Below are 16,314 nucleotides of genomic sequence, written 5' to 3' on the forward strand. Positions count from 1 at the left end.
CTTTCTACGCAAGGAAAATGAGACGACTCAGTCGTAGGCATGCAAGATAGCTGATGTCGGAAGACGTTGCCAAACAAATCAAAGTCATTCCATACAGAATTTCGTACAATGTCAAACAAACCGAAGTTGTTTTATTGCCGCATACGTTTTTGGTACCAAAGAAATCTTCCTAAGTTGATATTAACTGTGTCGATGGTATGTGCATCGACGTACAACTGTGGTGACTGCACAAATGAGGTGCCCATGTTAACTTTGTTGAAGTATGACCATCACTGGATGAAGTAAGACCAACAGCGTACTTATGGTCAAGTAGGGAAAAAATACAGGAATTCATTGTTTTGATGAAATTATTCAGGCCGTTTTAAACGCATTTCGGGGATGATATTGTTTTGTTATTTAATTTATTGAAACTAAAACAGATATAGCAAAAACCTTGCTCTTAGTACAGTACTGTGATACTTGGAGCCAGCATTGTGATGGTTTTCTAACAATCTTCGTTGTGACGTAATTATGTACTTGTGAAAGCCCGTTAGTTTGGTTTAAAATGTGTAACAATTGGTCATATCAAAAGTGGTAAGCTTTGCTGTGCACGCAAGTTGACAGTTGTTTTACATAAGCAAGCTATAAGCAGTATTCTTCACCAAGAAGAGAATATCTGAATCATGATGATTTTCAAAGTTGCTTTGGTCATCACTTTTGTGCTGGTGTGCGCAGGTATTGTTGGATAATTATACCGTAGCTTTGGGCTAGGTAGTTTCGTTTTATGCAGTGGTGCAGCCTTTAACTGTAAATTGTGAGTATTTGTTTGCACACAAACGAAGGTAGTTCCCCATATTCCCTGTCTGACGACAATTGATATAATAGACAATTGATATTGTTGGATGATATGCCGTAGCTTTGGGCTAGGTAGTTTCGTTTTAAGCAGTGGAGCAGCCTTTAACTGTAAATTGTGAGTATTCTTTTGCACATAAACGAAGGGGGTTCCCCATACTGTCGTCTGACGACAATTGATATAATAACTTAATAAGACAATAAATGCCAAACAAAGTTGTCAGATTGGCCGTTTTTTAATTGCCTTAGTCTCTCGAAAATGAGCTTTGAGCCACTTTTTCTAGAAAAAATTCTCCTAATCCGACTATATCGGTTTGGCTGACACTCAAAAGTGTTTAATTTCTAAACGAGCTATTGTTTGTTATGGTTCAACTGCTTGTTATAAAAGTTATTATGCACAGTTTTAACCAGATTGTTCCTAAATGTAAACCTCTATAGTCTATATACGAAGTGTATATTTATATGTGTTTCATAAATAGCGCAATTTCCCACACCGTGTAGCCGTGTACAATTGGATGACAGAATAATTGTCGTAACCATTATTTTTAGCATAATCGGTAGTAAGTCAAAGTTGGCAAGTCCTGTAACGTGTAACCTATCATTTAGAAAGTAATTGAAGGTCGCCTTATAAAGGTAGGTAAAAAGCTCCTACGTCTTAGGCCTTAACGTTTAGTCGTCTGATGTCTGCCACTGAAGAAGTGGATATGATATGTTTTTTATCACCACAAGTGCTGAAGATCAATGCTCCTATTACTGAAAAGACTTTTTCAAATTTCAATTAATCTTGTCTCATATACCGCAACATTTCTCTACACAGCAACCAATGCTATAGTTGCATTATCAAGAATTGCACCCCTAAACTTTCCATGCCCTTACAAAATGGTAGTTGTGTTGGTGGCTAAGAACTATATGCTCAGGCCAGTGTAGGTTTGGGGAAGATTTGAGGCGGGCAAATTGGTCTGGGTCCACCACTTTTAATGGGGCCTACAGTGTTTGCAAACCACAATCTTTCTCACCTTTCGATAAAGGAAATATAAATGTTAAAAAGTATTATACAAAAACGAATACTTTTTTGCGTTTATCGGTTATATTCAAACAGCGCCATAGCTAAGCATCTGTTTGTGTCTATGTTGGCAAGATACAGCTCCTCAAACTGTGTTATTGTTTACGTCTAAACTCCCATTCTGTTGTTTTGGTTCAAATCTGTCGCAGTTGATCAGCAAAGACCGTCAGACTGCGTAATGCCGCTCGCACTTATGCATTGGGCCATGCCCCTTCGTAAACACATTTTGGCAGCCATTGGTGTTTTCACATATTTTTTCCTTTTCGTTCATAGAATTTTCTTGTGTGCGATTACTTAGCATATTAATAAAATATTTATTGTATAAGGCGTTTGAAATTTGTACATTGAAAACTACCAGATTTTTATACGTATACAGCAAACATCAGAATACACTTTATTTAAAGGATTTTTCAAAGGTAGCGTCCATTTCACCGGCTGCTGGTTATCGATTTTGAAACGCCGCATATAAACGCATATAAAAATTTTAAATGCCGCATTATGAAACGCCGCATGTATCGTACCAGACAACAATGGTAAGAGAATGCTTTGAAAGCTAACAAACGCTGAAAAGAATGACATTAACTAACATTGCACTGGTATGACATCTTCGTTTTACTACGGTTTGCTGTGATACAAATTTATAGACACAAAACGCAATGCGGTTTCATTCTCATTCTCTTTTCGCCAATTCCCCCAATATATGTTGCCCCAAGTCATCGGTTGCCTATACTTGGGATAAGGACCGTTTAGATTCGATTTTCCACAATAAGAAAACCACCAACCCGACTTGTAGTCCCGGGCGCAATTGCCGTTTTTGTTTTCGTCATTATCGACATCCGGTGTGCTGAACCGGCTACGTGTAACAGGCGTCCAGTAGTTTAAAATGCTGAATCTTGGGAAATCTTTCACATTTAACTCGTATTTAAATGATTTTGGAGATAAGTAAAACGTTGGAAATTGAACAAACTGCTTAATACCATCCCAGTCTTTAAGGTCAACTCCAAGTTTTACGTTATCAGCTGATGTCGCTTGTCGCGACAAACCAATAATATTTTCCAATCCAAGCCAACATTCACTATTGGGGTTCCCAAATCCTCTGACGTAATCGTCCCAACCCCTGTTAAAGTTGATTTCTCCGTTCATTCTTCTTTGTATTGTTGTCCAGCCCTTCTTAGTTGAAACGAGCTCCATATCACAGTAGACGTAGGTGAACTGGAATCCTCGATTGAGCCATATCGGGTAGATACCACTTGATGTTGAACCACTTGTGTGGATGCTCGTGCATTCTGAAGACAAAATATGTGATTCTAGACCGGTTGAACACAACACATTTAACCTACGCAATACTTTACAATCGTTTTGGTCTAATAAAAATTTTTACCTTTGTGATAATCGATGAAAGAATGAAATTGGTTTAGGTTTTCTGTAAAGTCGGCGAAAGTTTTATAACTCTGTTGCTTGAACTTACAGTTTTGAAGATTATCAAGCTTCATGTCGGTTGAACTTTGTTTTTCTAAACTTTTGCTCAGTTTCTTAACTCTTTGTAAAACACTGCTGACTTGGTCTGTCACTGCTTGACAATGCCACCATTGTAATGTCAACAATAGCGAACAACAACAAATAAAGCTTTTTTGCTGCCAGTGTCTTCTTTGGGAAAACATAATTTATCGTTTTCAACTTGGATATTGCTGTTGCTACTACTATGGCTGTTAATATATGGTAGCTTGGTTATATCCGTTACATGCTAACGCTATCTTGCTATTTCAGAATGCAAGATAATCTTGCGAAACGCGACTGGCAGAGTGGATTTTTCAACCGCAGGGCAATGTACCAACGCAGCTGGTTCTATGTCGTGGGAAATTCCACTTAACAACAGGGAGCATGCGTATGTCCAATTTCATGAAGTTTTTGTAAGGTGACTTGTTCATTTAGTTCTACATAGCCAGAATTTTTAGTAAATTTTTATAGTACATTACAGTACAGCGCTTGTAACACAACTTGTTGTGATATTATTTTTTTTCTTTCGACACATCATGTTTTATCAAAGAATTTGAAAACTCCACACAAATAGGCCTAGTATGACTTATGCAAGAGCATATTTCAAAGAAACGGTTCTTTAACAGAATTGAGTTGATGCCTCTACCAGGTTCTTGCTCTTAACGGATGGTTAACTAATTTTAATCAGGATATAAGACGGAGGTTCAAAACAGCTTAGCTTAGTGTGATCAACCAAATCAATATTAACCTCATCATAGGTTTTATTAAACTGGCAATGCCAGTATCTACACTTATAAAAGAAATAAAGAATCGACAGAGCAGCAAATAAGTACATGAGTAAAAGACCAACCACAACAAGCAATGCACTGCATACTGCAGTATGTTATAGGTTCCGTCTGCACATAGGACAGCCCTGCACCGAGCAAAAAAGCGCCACCTGCCTCTTATTGTTATTTTTATTGTTAGTAGTATTATTACTTATTAGTATTAGTATAGTAGTATTAGTAATTGGCAGGCTTGTCCATGGGAACGGGATTCTCACGGGAATCCCATGGGAAATGTCCCATGGGATGGGATGGGATGGAACAGCACGAATTGCAATTGCCATGGCAGTATTTTAGCACCATTTCTTTGCTGTGCAAAGTGAAAAATGCTATATACTTGGTATAAGTTGATTTATTTTGACTTAAATTTCCATAAATTTAATAACATTTATTCAATTGTATTTTGATGGGATGGGATGGGACAGGCATGAATTGCTATGGGATAGGATGGGATGGGACAGAAAAAAATGTCCCATGGACAAGCCTGGTAATTGGTCAAGGAAGAGCACAAATTAAAATTATAATTTGTGATAAATGTGATAATTATCACACTTAGCTCAGATCTTGACCGACTTTCGTAACATCATACTATCTCTGCCTGTCTGTTCTCGTTCTGGTACAAACTTACAACTTTGCTCATAAAATCATAGCAATCAGCGCTAGCAAAGTGCTTGGGCGAAATCAGTTAAAAATTATTGATTAGTTCTGCATTAGTTGCAGGATAAAAATAATGCAAAATGCACTCCATTTAAACACGTTTCTATCGCCATGCATTGTGATTGTTGCGGGTAATCTTTACAATTTGTGAGGAAAACGATAAATGAAATGTGGAATTTACTTATGCTGAATGTATAAGTACAAAACATATACAAGCTACGCATGAGGTTAGTATTCATTAAAGGTGTAATTAGACTTTCCCTGCCGCCTAGAATGCCAAATCCTTTTCGAACCGCTAGAATAATGCTACTGAGTTTAGTCCCAAACTCAGCAGTTATGAAAAAGTAGCAACAATACTAAAAGCCGCAACAGAAGGTAACTACTTGGAATAGTAGACATTTCTTCACTAAAACAAAATAACCCGGGCAAACCGAGAGAGCACACAGGAAAAATTCTGTCTTCTTCTACGCCCATAACTCGAATTCACTTCCACATTCTTCCTAGCTCGCCAAAAGCACGGTTTGGTGACACTTAATCACGCGACGCTTAATCACCGACACATAATCACTTGGACATTTAATCACTGGGAAATGTGAGCAACTGCACGAAGATAAACTAAAATCTCACTTGACAGATAACGGTCAACTGTGTTTTGCAAGCGCAGTTTCAGTGCCTTGTACCGCATTGGAATAGAAGGTTGAGTACCAGCAATTCCTTTGCAGAAATGTTGCATTTGAATTTTTTTTTCAATTCCCTGTGTGAAAGTCCACAATGTCGGGTGGTGACATTGAAAAAGCGCTTGGAGACCAAAATGCCAACCTTCGACAGACAGCGGCAGGCTATAGACAAAGGCGCTGTCCAAGTGCTGTCGCGTCCAAGTGATTATGTGTCGCGTGATTAAGTGTCCAAGTGATTATGTGTCGCGTGTTAAGTGTCCAAGTGATTATGCGTCGGTGATTAAGTGCCGCGTGAATAAGTGTCGGTACACCCAAAAGCACACATCATCAGCGCGTAATTAACACACGTGCACACAATGCCATTACAGCCTAAGATAGAAGTCATTACTAAAACATGAAACAAACAAACAACAAGCAGATATGAATTCAGTGAAAACATTGCACAACTACATAACAATCCTTCAAATAAGTATAAAAAGTTATTGTGATGGTAATACTGACAAATTTCTAGTCACAAAAGCATAACATTAGTGAAATAAAAACGGTATACTAAATATTTGTGACAACATTTAAAACTGGATAAAATGGGAAAGTAGGATAATTAATCTTAAGGTTAATTTTACATTAACTAAAAATTATTAAAATGTTGGTTATAACCTTTTCTTTTAAGCTCTTCATAATTTACAAAATTCTTGTTTGATTTTATGAGAATAAAATAATCTCTACAGCATGGGACCATGATTCATGACAAAACAGTCGTTTAAAAACATCATTTTTGTAACGCAGTTGTTCAGAAGCAAACCTGGGAATATCCAGAGGAAGATCTGAAGATTTATTTTGTGGTACTAAAAACCCCGGAACCTACGTATTCAACAAAAATGTCGTGATTTCTCTGAAAAAATTGACGAGAAAGTGCATAAGGGCAAAAATTTCCTTCGTATATTCTCGCATCGGTAAATTAACAACGAAGAGTTAAAAACGAAAAATATGCGAAATATCTTATTATGTTACTTCGAATTTGATATTTCACTTGACAATTATTACAGGATTCAGCTTAGAAACTGCAGCTACGCACGTCCCAACAAAAGAAAAAGTCAAATTTGTGGCAAAGTTATCAGCAGGCACAAACAGCTTGAACCTTGAATGCAGGATATTGTTCGGTTCCAGTGGTGAAACAAATCTTTCAACAACAACTTTGACAGCAGATCGTTCATTTCAATATCCCGGAAAATATACGGTTCATGCCAAGTGTGTCATTGTTGGAACGCGAGAGAACTTCGATACACAATTTGTCGATCTTTACGTGGAATCTGCTTTGTCAACTGGGAAATTAAAAATGTTCCATAAGCAATGGAGCAGCACATATCCAAGTCCTGATAAGTTTGTATTTTATCACAAATACTACTTCCCCGTCTCATACACGTTTATGGTGGATGACGTCATCATTTCGCCAAACCAGACCTTGGCAACTTTTAACAAAACAAAGTTTTTATCGAATGGAACCGAAAAAGTAAAATTTGAACTCAACACAACGACGCAAAAATTGGTTGGACCCGGGATACACAACGTCACATTATTGTTGCAAAACAACGTTTCTTCTGTGACGTATGCCACACCAATCACTTTCGACGAAGAAATCAAAAGCTTTAATATAATGACGAAACAATATGTTGGTATTTTACCCAATTATTTCGTCATAAGCGCGACGGTTAGTCAAGGTGCGCCGGTCGATCTTTCAGTCGAGATCAAATCGACCCGAACCAACCTGCCAGTTTGGAAAACTTCAAAATTCTGCCAATGCGATTGCCACTTGATGGCGATAGAGGTAACCGTATCTCAACCAGGAATTTATGAAGTTGTGGCAACGGCCAAAAACAACAACTCTTCATTGACGTCATCAAGATCTTTTGAAGCTTTACCTCAGATCTATGACGTGTATATTACGTCGCGAAGATGTAAGTTTAGCGATTACTACAGAGACGTCTACGTATTCGTCAGAGGTGACTTGGGGGACTTCGTAATGAATCTAACGATCGAGGATAGCTCACAGATCGTCAATTTAAAGATTTCAAAGTCGGAATACGAGCACAAAGGTTTGCCGAATTTACCGTTCGACGTCAAACCTTACAAGCTCGTCAAACAGAGAAGTCTTTTCTTCGAGGCTGGGAGTAAGCCAGTCACCGTGGTTATCGCAAATACGAAACAATCATTTCGTTTCGTTGGATCCGTTCCAATGTCTTTCACGTCATCATGCTTGCATAGCGTGAGAATTCGCGACGGGAAAGTTGGCGGTGGACTCGACGAACCTTTAAAATTCGTTGAAGAGTTCGTCTTAAATGCAGACCTTATATTCAACTGCGTTAGGAACGCGTTTTTCCTCGATTACAAGTGGAGAGTGTATCGGGTGACGTCAAAGATAGACATCCCAAAAACTGGCGATGAAGTTCAACTTCAGACGAACTCAGTTCAACCAGAACTTGTGGTAAAACCCGATGCATTGTTGCCGGGTTTATACGTCATAAATATCGCAGTCAACCTCACTAGTTACCATACATTCAGCGTAATAACAAAAGTCAACGGTTATGCGTTGGTAGAAATTCCTAAAAGAAAATTGAATTTTATTATCAAGGAAGGAGATGTGGTTCAGGCTGGTGAGTCGATAATATTAGATTTCTATGATTAAAGTTTGCGGTTTCCCGTTACAAGAAATATAATCTTGAAATGTTCAACCTTTTTACACAGGAACGAACACAACCGTTTTGAGATTTGAGGCTTCCATTGATTTCAACAAATATGACAAAAATATCAATCGCGATTGGTTTTGTGCCGTCACAGAGAAAGATCTCCCGATGAAAGCGAAAATAGGAAAAATACAAAGAAAAGGTTTAAAAATAATTCCTCAATTTCGACTTTTCTGATCGAAAAATAAATTTTTACTTTTCACGTTCAAGGTTCCTGCTTTGATTGGCACACCCTCTGGGTTACTGGCGATGACGTAATGGAAATTTCCATGAGCAAACTGATACGAAGCGAAAATTATTACGTTAGGTTGATTGTATCCGGCGAGCATTATGACGCAGCATTTGCTGATCAAAAAATTATATTTACATCAAATCCGGTCCCGGTCGTTAGTTTGAGGCAAGTTTTAAAAAACTTAAAACGTTTATTCAGTTCATTTAACTCTAAATTGGCTTAAACTTAACATTTTCTACTTTAACTTTAGATGTTGGTCAAACTGTGGGAAGTTATTTTCTCCTCACCTGCCAATCATTCTGCAAATAGTATGTGACAATTGCTCACGTCATAGTTGGGTATTGTCGCTGAAATCCGGACGACAATTGCATTTGTGCCAGAACCGGCGATTTTGCAAACTCGGTAGATCACTTCTCAACGTAATAGATACGTCATCAAACGTCACAGGAACAGGTAAATATAATTTGTCCGAAATTATAGGTATGTCTACCTTTGACCAACATCAAATTAAATTTTGAACTTGACATTCAGGTTACAATATCGACGGGGAAAAAGCTTCGGTAACCCTGTTCCTTACCCCACCATCATCACCTAGTGGCGTTGGTTGCCGGGCGACACCCGAAATTGGAACTGCCGAAATCACAAAGTTTAATATGACGTGTACTAGTTTCGGAAAAGATCAAGCGTCACTCAAATACAGCTTCTTTGTGAAAGAAAGAGGTAGAATCGCATGCTGTGGCATGTAAAGAAATGTTCTTAGTTGATTTCCAGAACGTGGTGTCATAAATTTTATCCTCAAACTGAGGAAGGTTTTAGCACGACTTAAACCCGGCGATGATTCCTCATCGTTCGAGCCCCGGTCACTTCTCTGTTACAGCGCTTTTTAAATTGATTGCAATTATGTGGTATTTGCAGGAGCGATTTGGTTATGTTTAAGTCTAAAATAAAAAATATTTTTAGACCAAAAATTTCTTTTACAACATGGCTACGACTCAAGTGTTAATGACGTCATTCTGACATCTGAGCAGTTGCCTAGTTTCGTCACGATTGTGGTGCAAATATGCGGCTCTCGACTATCTTGCTATGAGAGGAATTTCTCTGTTTTTTTAACGGAAAACCATCAGGCCGGTAATAAGTTAAAAGCGGGATTTTTCAACGCTTTTTGGAGCAATGATTTGCAGAAGATCGCGAAATGTACGCTGCCAGTGCCAATATCGCCAACAAAAATTCTCACCGAATCAGAGGTCGGTTTATAACGTAATAATATGTAGGTTATTAATCAACCTGCGGTCTTATCGGAATACTCTTTCACTTTTTTCATTTAACAGAAACGTAAAATATTTGAAGAAGTCGGGAAATACCCGCTTGTCACCCTTGACTCAGTGAAACAAGTCGCTGACGTCTTAAGTCACCTGACCAAAGATTTTGATGTCACGTCCTTGAAATTGGTAAATTCTACGATTTAAAAATTTATCAGAGAAATAAAAAATAACTTAAAGCATAACAATAGATGATGCGTTTGTTTGTTTTTTATATTTTTTAGCAAAAAGTGGTGAGAATAATGGATCAAACAGAAGGCTTTGCTTTGAAATTGAAACGCGAGGGGGATGATGACATCATAAGGTCAATTGCGGCTTCAAGCTTGACTGTGACGTCAAATTTGATTGAAGCTTCTAAAGAAACTAGTTTTAAGGTAACAAAGCGAATTAATTTTGCTGACATCACAAATCAGTAATCTAAACAATAAATAATTATTATAAAAGATTAAAGAAACATCAAGAATGACTAGGCTTGGAAGGGCGCTTATGACGTCATTGGTACCTGGGGAAGAAGCGGTTACGTTTGAAACAAAGTTTATCAAAGGAAGATTCCTCAAACTAAACAATGATGTCATCAGTAAGTGACCAAGTCCATGTTCAACTCGTACCCGTTTTAAGCTCGAGTGCTGCGACGTGTTTCTACTTCCACGAGTTCATTCAAAAACTTTTTTCTCTCAGATCCTCTCGGTGGTAACTCTTCCCTAGTTCGGCTTCCAAACATACAGGCACTAAGCGATGAAGTGATCAATGTAGAGGTATGAATTCTAATTTGCTTTATTTTGCGCGATATACCGCGATAACAAAATGATATCATGATTTCTAGATCTTCACCTACAACACTTCGTTCGTCGACTTTAGCACGAACAAACACAAAGTCGATCTCGTGACCTCTGTTACCTTGGCAACGGGATGGGAAAACCAGATTCCTATCAGTTACGAAGAAGCTGAAAACCAAACTGTCGGCTTCGATTTACCAGCACAGCCTAGCAAAGAAAATATCGTAACGAGGGTCCAAAGCAATTGTGACGTCACACATTGTCACAGTAAAGCGACAGGTTCAGCTTTGTTGGATTTGGCAACACAAAGGCGACGCACAAGTCATTCAATCATCAGAATTCATGTTGTAAACATGGACCTGAAAATACAAAATTGTAAATTAAGCTTGGAAACCACCAACAACAGCCCTTTCAAATTAAACAAAACGTTTCACGAGAAAGGTTTGTTTGAGTGAAATATTGCAGTGAGGCAATTTTTATGTCGGTAGAAGTCAGTGCTTTCGTAAATTTAGTACAATTTTTACCTTTCATCAAGTTCCTTTTGAAAAAAAATTATTTCCAGAATCATCATACTCCTGGTTGGTGCCTGTGAAGTCACTTCCGGTTGCGGAAAACGAATTTAACTTGACCATCCAAGTTGACCTCGGAGAAGGTTATTACCGCAAGGGAAGTTTGATTGACTTGACGTATTCGTCCTTTATGCTCGAGTGCTTGCATTGGGACGTCGATGCCAAAGACTGGAGCGAGAGCTCTTGCAAGGTGAGATATTTGATGTCAATGTTGCTCTAAATAGGGGTTTTTCAGTAAATGTCAAATCAAGTTTACTCATAGCGTCTGTTATTCCCAAACAAACTAAAGAAAGTGACCTCATAATGATCAGGTCCATCAAAACATTGAACCCGGGCTGGTGGATTGTGAATGTGACTTAACTCAAGACACAAACGACAACAAGAGGAGGAAAGAGAGAAAAAAATTGCTCCCACTCTCTACGCCTCCACTCTTGTTGTTCTTCCCAACAAGATCGATCAGAGCCAAGTAAGAAAGTTTACGACGCATCTGAAGTTATCACTTTTAATAAATTGTCAAATCGTGTTTAGCTTTCCTGGAATCTCTGGGAGCATTTTCAAGATAATCCAGTGATCATCAGCTTTTTATTTGTCCTGTACTCAATCTACGCTCTTCTCCTTGTATGGGCGAGAAATAAAGACAAAGATGCAGAGAAAAAGGTAAAAAATTATCAAGATTCTTCTACTGTATAAAACTTAATCATAACAATTTTGAAGGGACTCTTCATTGAAGTTGACGACAACTCACCGGACGACCAGCACCGGTATTACGTCACAATTTACACGGGTAGTCGTCTACACGCCGGCACTACCGCGGCTGTCTGCATGAGACTGCTGGGCAAAAGGAAAACTAGTAACGCTCACGTCATACAAGTAAATGATGACGTCTGCCATCGTGTGTCAATGTTGTTTGTTTTGACGTCATATAATCTTTTAATATTTGTTTAGCGCGAAAACGGAAACATTTTAACCACGGGAAGCGTCCAGTCCTTCCTCGTTACGACACCACAAAGTTTGGGTGACGTCAGAGCGGTAAAAATGTGGCGCAATGACGGAGGAAGCAGCCCTAAGTGGTATGAATTAGTGACAAGTTAACAGGAGTTGTATGAATTATTGATTTATTGCGAGCTATACTTCAGGTACCTTGAGCGGATGGTGGTAAGGGATTTGGAAACCAGTGAGTGTTGGTTTTTTATGTGCGGCAAATGGTTTAGCGAGGTCGACGTGGAATATACATTCCCGGTCGCAACGATCGACCAACTACAAATTTCCACAAACTTGTTCCTGATAAAACTCGAAAACCATTTTAAAGACAGGTTTGTTGGTAAAAGATTCCACCACGCTGTGCCAGTTGATTATCTCCTAATTTATCATTTTCAGACACGTGTGGTATTCCGTTTTTGGCATGAGGCCATGGTAGCATGACGTCATGACTCGAGTGGAGAGAGTTTCAACTTGCTCTCTCTTTATATTTATGGTGATGTTAACATCTATGATGTTTCATGGTCACAGTTTCGCACTAGACGGGAATGTGTTAACAGTGGGTCACTACTACTTCAAGTGGTCTCACATTGTTGTCGGTAAGTTCGGTCAAAAGTCAGCAAAAGCCAAAATGTGGTTTATGTGGTTGTGATAATTAGGTTGGTAAACTCGTACTAACTTTCTACTTCTGTCAAAAAGGCATTGAAAGCGCTTTAATGTGCTTTCCTGGACCCTACTTCATTAGCCTAATGTTTCGTCACGCCAAACGACGGAAAATGAACAAAAATTCAAATCCTGATAATAATCCGCAATCCACACAAACCATCAGAGGGCAGCAAGAACCAACCACATCACTTGCACGTAGCCATGACGTCACAAACATGAGAAAAAGTCCAGAAAAGAAAAGCATAAAAGTTGACCAAAACATAAAAAAGAATGGTCAACATATTTCTGACGATAAAGATCGTCCATCGACCTCAAAAGACATCTCAAGTCTCGTCCATAGGCAACGGCAAACTTTCCCAGGAAAAGTTAAAATTGAAAACGAAACAAAACAACAAAACAAGCGCCGAAACTTGAGAGATTCGACGATGAACAAAAAGTTCACCACGTCACGCGGGGAACGAGAAGTGGCCACAACGTCATACCCGGTAAAACCTATGACGTCCTCAAAAATGAAGAAACACATCTCGTCGCGCGTTGAACGAAACAGGGTCAACACGTCATCACGAGTAAAACCTGTGACGTCGACAAAAGTGAAAAAAAACATCCCGTCGCGCGTCGATCGAGATGGGGCCAGTAAATCATCGACAGCAAAACATGTGACGTCATCAAAAATAAAAAAGCACATCCCGTCGCGCGTTGAACGAAAAGTGGACTCTACGGCATCGCCAATAAAACCTGTGACGTCAAAAGTGAAAAAGCACAAACGATTGCAGGTTAAACGTGATGTGGCTAATACGTCATCGCCAGCAACAAAGATGACATCATTAGAAATGAGACCATCAGCAAGGTAATGAATATGGTTGTTGAAGTAAGTTTGTTTGTGAAGTAAAATTTTTCATATACAGGCCGCCATTGACTGCTACGGAAGCACAGCAAGAATTGACAATCGCGGAAATTGATCCCAACACGCTGGATCCACTCGCTATTGTTCACTTTTCTATCTACGTGGCCTGGTTTTATATTTTTGCAGTTATGGCAACGTCGACGGTGATTTGCGTCATGTACGGAATGACGTATGGGCTAGAAACCTGCAGGGATTGGTGAGCAATTGTTACCAAATAATGAACAGTTAAGATTTCGTCACATGCGTTAAAACTCGATAATATTTCAGGTTGGTTTCTTTCGTGAGCGCTTTCATTGAAACGGTCATAATTCTGGAATCTTTGAAAGTGGTCTTGATCGCTTACTTCTCAGTGATAAACAATCCGATACACGATCTTCGCGATTGGATTCCTCCTTTGCCACCATCAGGTTATTGGCAAAACTATGATTTATTGATCGCTTTGAACACATTTTTGATCATTTTTATTTCTTGATGAAGTGAGGCCCAGGTCTTACGTTAATCGTGGCGCAACAGCGAAGAAACAGAAGAAAGAAAAACTGACCAATCCGATTTATCGGGCCCCAACGCGGGAAAGAACCAACCGCAAGAGAAACACGCAGGAGGACATAGAAATGCAAATCATCAAAAAACGTGTTTCTCCATAAAGCTGACTTGGAAGTGTTTGCTGAGTCACAGTGCCTTTTACAGTAGACTGTGTAGTTTACTATTTTTAAGCGAAGAAATATCTTATTGCAATGGTATAGTATGGTATGGTATCGTTTCCAACTGTACATCCATAGATTAAGGAAATTCTTTGCACGACCTACAATCGGCGATGATTCCTCGTTGCCGGTTGTCGAATTATCGTTTTGTCGCAACATTTTCTTTTTCATTTCATTTTACACGATTTGAAATTGTTCACGAGGGCCAGTGAATACAAGCAAGTGTCGTTAAAGCCTTGCCGAAGGTCATTACATCGGTAGAGCCGCTGGGTGTCGCATCATTGCAGTCTGGTGCTCTAACCGTTCTTCTATAAAATCAAAATTAGGCGTCAATCAAACGGCATATGCCTTAACTATAGCTATCAATCATAGTTACTTTGTTGCTACTTGGCAAGCATAGTTGCATACTAACTATTATTTTAGGGGTGTACAATACAGAATGCTTTACTATTCTAGAATAATCTAGAACAGTTTATTCTGAACCGAAAATTTCGAATCTTGTTCTGCAATAATGTCGAGTTCACCAAATTGAAGCCCATGCAGTGCTTTTTTCGCCTTTACAATAAGACTATAATGTAATTATCGGTTAAAGTTTTATGACACTTTTCAAATAAGTTTTGATGCGGTTTAATTTATGGCGACGCTAATTGCAGCGCTACACGTTTTACAACTCAAGTCAAGTTCCACAAAGTCTAATGGAATCTGCGCATGACAAGAAATATTTAATGAAAGCTGATATTTATGAATCGACAACAAAAGTGAATTTGATCGCAATGAAATTTGGTTTTTGAGCATTCGTTCTTCAAAATTGTACACCCCTAAACCTAAACCATGTGTCGACTCTTACTAAATTGGCTTCGGTTGAATTCTCAGAAAAGTTTCCAAAACTTCGCACGAGAGGTGGACATGACGAGTGAAAATGAAAATGACCAGTCTGCACAGACCTGAATAGGCTGAATTCTGTCTGATGGTTGAAGTCAGCAGATTGTGGTTGCAGTGGAATCGAAGACAGCATTCCAATCTTCTGATGCTGGAGCACCATCAGGAACCAACTTCGGCCATCTTTTCACAACAAATCAAATGTATGCAAGTTAGCAGTGATAACGTAATTATACTAATTATATTAACTGTGTTTTTAAACGATTTCATGTAAACAGTTTGTCTGTATTTCTGTCATTTCTCCATGTACTGCTAAATCATAATAATACAGTAAGTAAATCATAATCCTAAGCATCCAGCATGCGCATAATTGCTTTGCCTGACAAGCATTTGGGGATTGATTGTTCTGATCACATTGTTATGATGACAACCTTACAAAACTGAAATTACAACTAAATTTTATAAAATAATTTTAATGCTGTTACTACTGGCGGCTTTTACCATATTTTTCCAGATCGATGTCTTTGCACCATTTCTGGGTCTGGTTATTCGATTAAAAAACGACTCATCAACATCTTTCAAGTATCGGTCCCAAGTAAAAGAGTATTTCTCATTGCACCACCTTCTATTGGACTGCAATGACATCATGTTCTGTACATGGCTGTTAAGGTACCTAACAAAGAAGATTCCACCAAGCAGCGAGCAGCAATTTCATCACATTCATCCACAGACTAACATCGTTGTGCAATTGTGCTGCACATTACTGGGCTCAACATCAACGCTTAGCATTGTTACCATGGTCACGAGAAACCGGGTTTCTGCCTGGGATGGGGTTTCTTTTATGGTGGGTTTTTTTCCCCATCCACTGATGTACAGCATTGGATCTACAGTCAACATCAACAGTCTCTTGCTTGAATACACCACCTACTTATGTTTTTCTGGTTTAGTGGCCATGCTAGTTGTCATCATCAAGTGATGCTATCATTATACTTGCACATGT

General features: G+C 38.8%; 1 protein-coding gene and 1 pseudogene across 2 annotated transcripts; one reads left to right on the plus strand and one right to left on the minus strand.

Annotated features, from left to right (window-relative positions):
- The first annotated feature begins 578 nt into the window (after positions 1-578).
- Positions 579-16,013, plus strand: LOC143471401 (polycystin family receptor for egg jelly-like; annotated as a pseudogene). Its single transcript, XR_013119543.1, has 26 exons — positions 579-714; positions 3,662-3,809; positions 6,336-6,502; positions 6,596-8,200; positions 8,292-8,432; positions 8,501-8,687; positions 8,773-8,975; positions 9,054-9,242; positions 9,483-9,766; positions 9,851-9,970; positions 10,066-10,215; positions 10,286-10,418; positions 10,520-10,596; positions 10,665-11,058; positions 11,180-11,376; positions 11,572-11,652; positions 11,715-11,843; positions 11,901-12,056; positions 12,132-12,256; positions 12,323-12,499; positions 12,564-12,763; positions 12,864-13,677; positions 13,736-13,930; positions 14,002-14,141; positions 14,212-15,517; positions 15,829-16,013. The product of XR_013119543.1 is annotated as a polycystin family receptor for egg jelly-like (transcript).
- On the minus strand, positions 2,219-3,635 carry LOC143470259 (fibrinogen-like protein 1). Its single transcript, XM_076968291.1, has 2 exons — positions 3,276-3,635; positions 2,219-3,180 (listed from the first exon to the last, which is right to left on the minus strand). The coding sequence occupies exons 1-2, from the start codon at positions 3,553-3,555 to the stop codon at positions 2,510-2,512; spliced, it is 951 nt and encodes a 316-aa protein (XP_076824406.1). The 5' UTR covers positions 3,556-3,635; the 3' UTR covers positions 2,219-2,509.
- Positions 16,014-16,314: the final 301 nt, after the last annotated feature.

The sequence above is a fragment of the Clavelina lepadiformis genome, chromosome 9 (assembly GCF_947623445.1).
Source record: "Clavelina lepadiformis chromosome 9, kaClaLepa1.1, whole genome shotgun sequence".
In the NCBI taxonomy this organism is placed as follows: Eukaryota; Metazoa; Chordata; class Ascidiacea; order Aplousobranchia; family Clavelinidae; genus Clavelina; species Clavelina lepadiformis.

Excerpts from the sequence above, each read along its gene's own strand:
- LOC143470259 (XM_076968291.1), bottom strand. The coding sequence starts at position 3,555 with ATGTTTTCCCAAAGAAGACACTGGCAGCAAAAAAGCTTTATTTGTTGT. Across the intron at positions 3,181-3,275 it reads TTTCATCGATTATCACAAAG|AATGCACGAGCATCCACACA; the intron begins GTAAAAATTTTT and ends TTTTGTCTTCAG.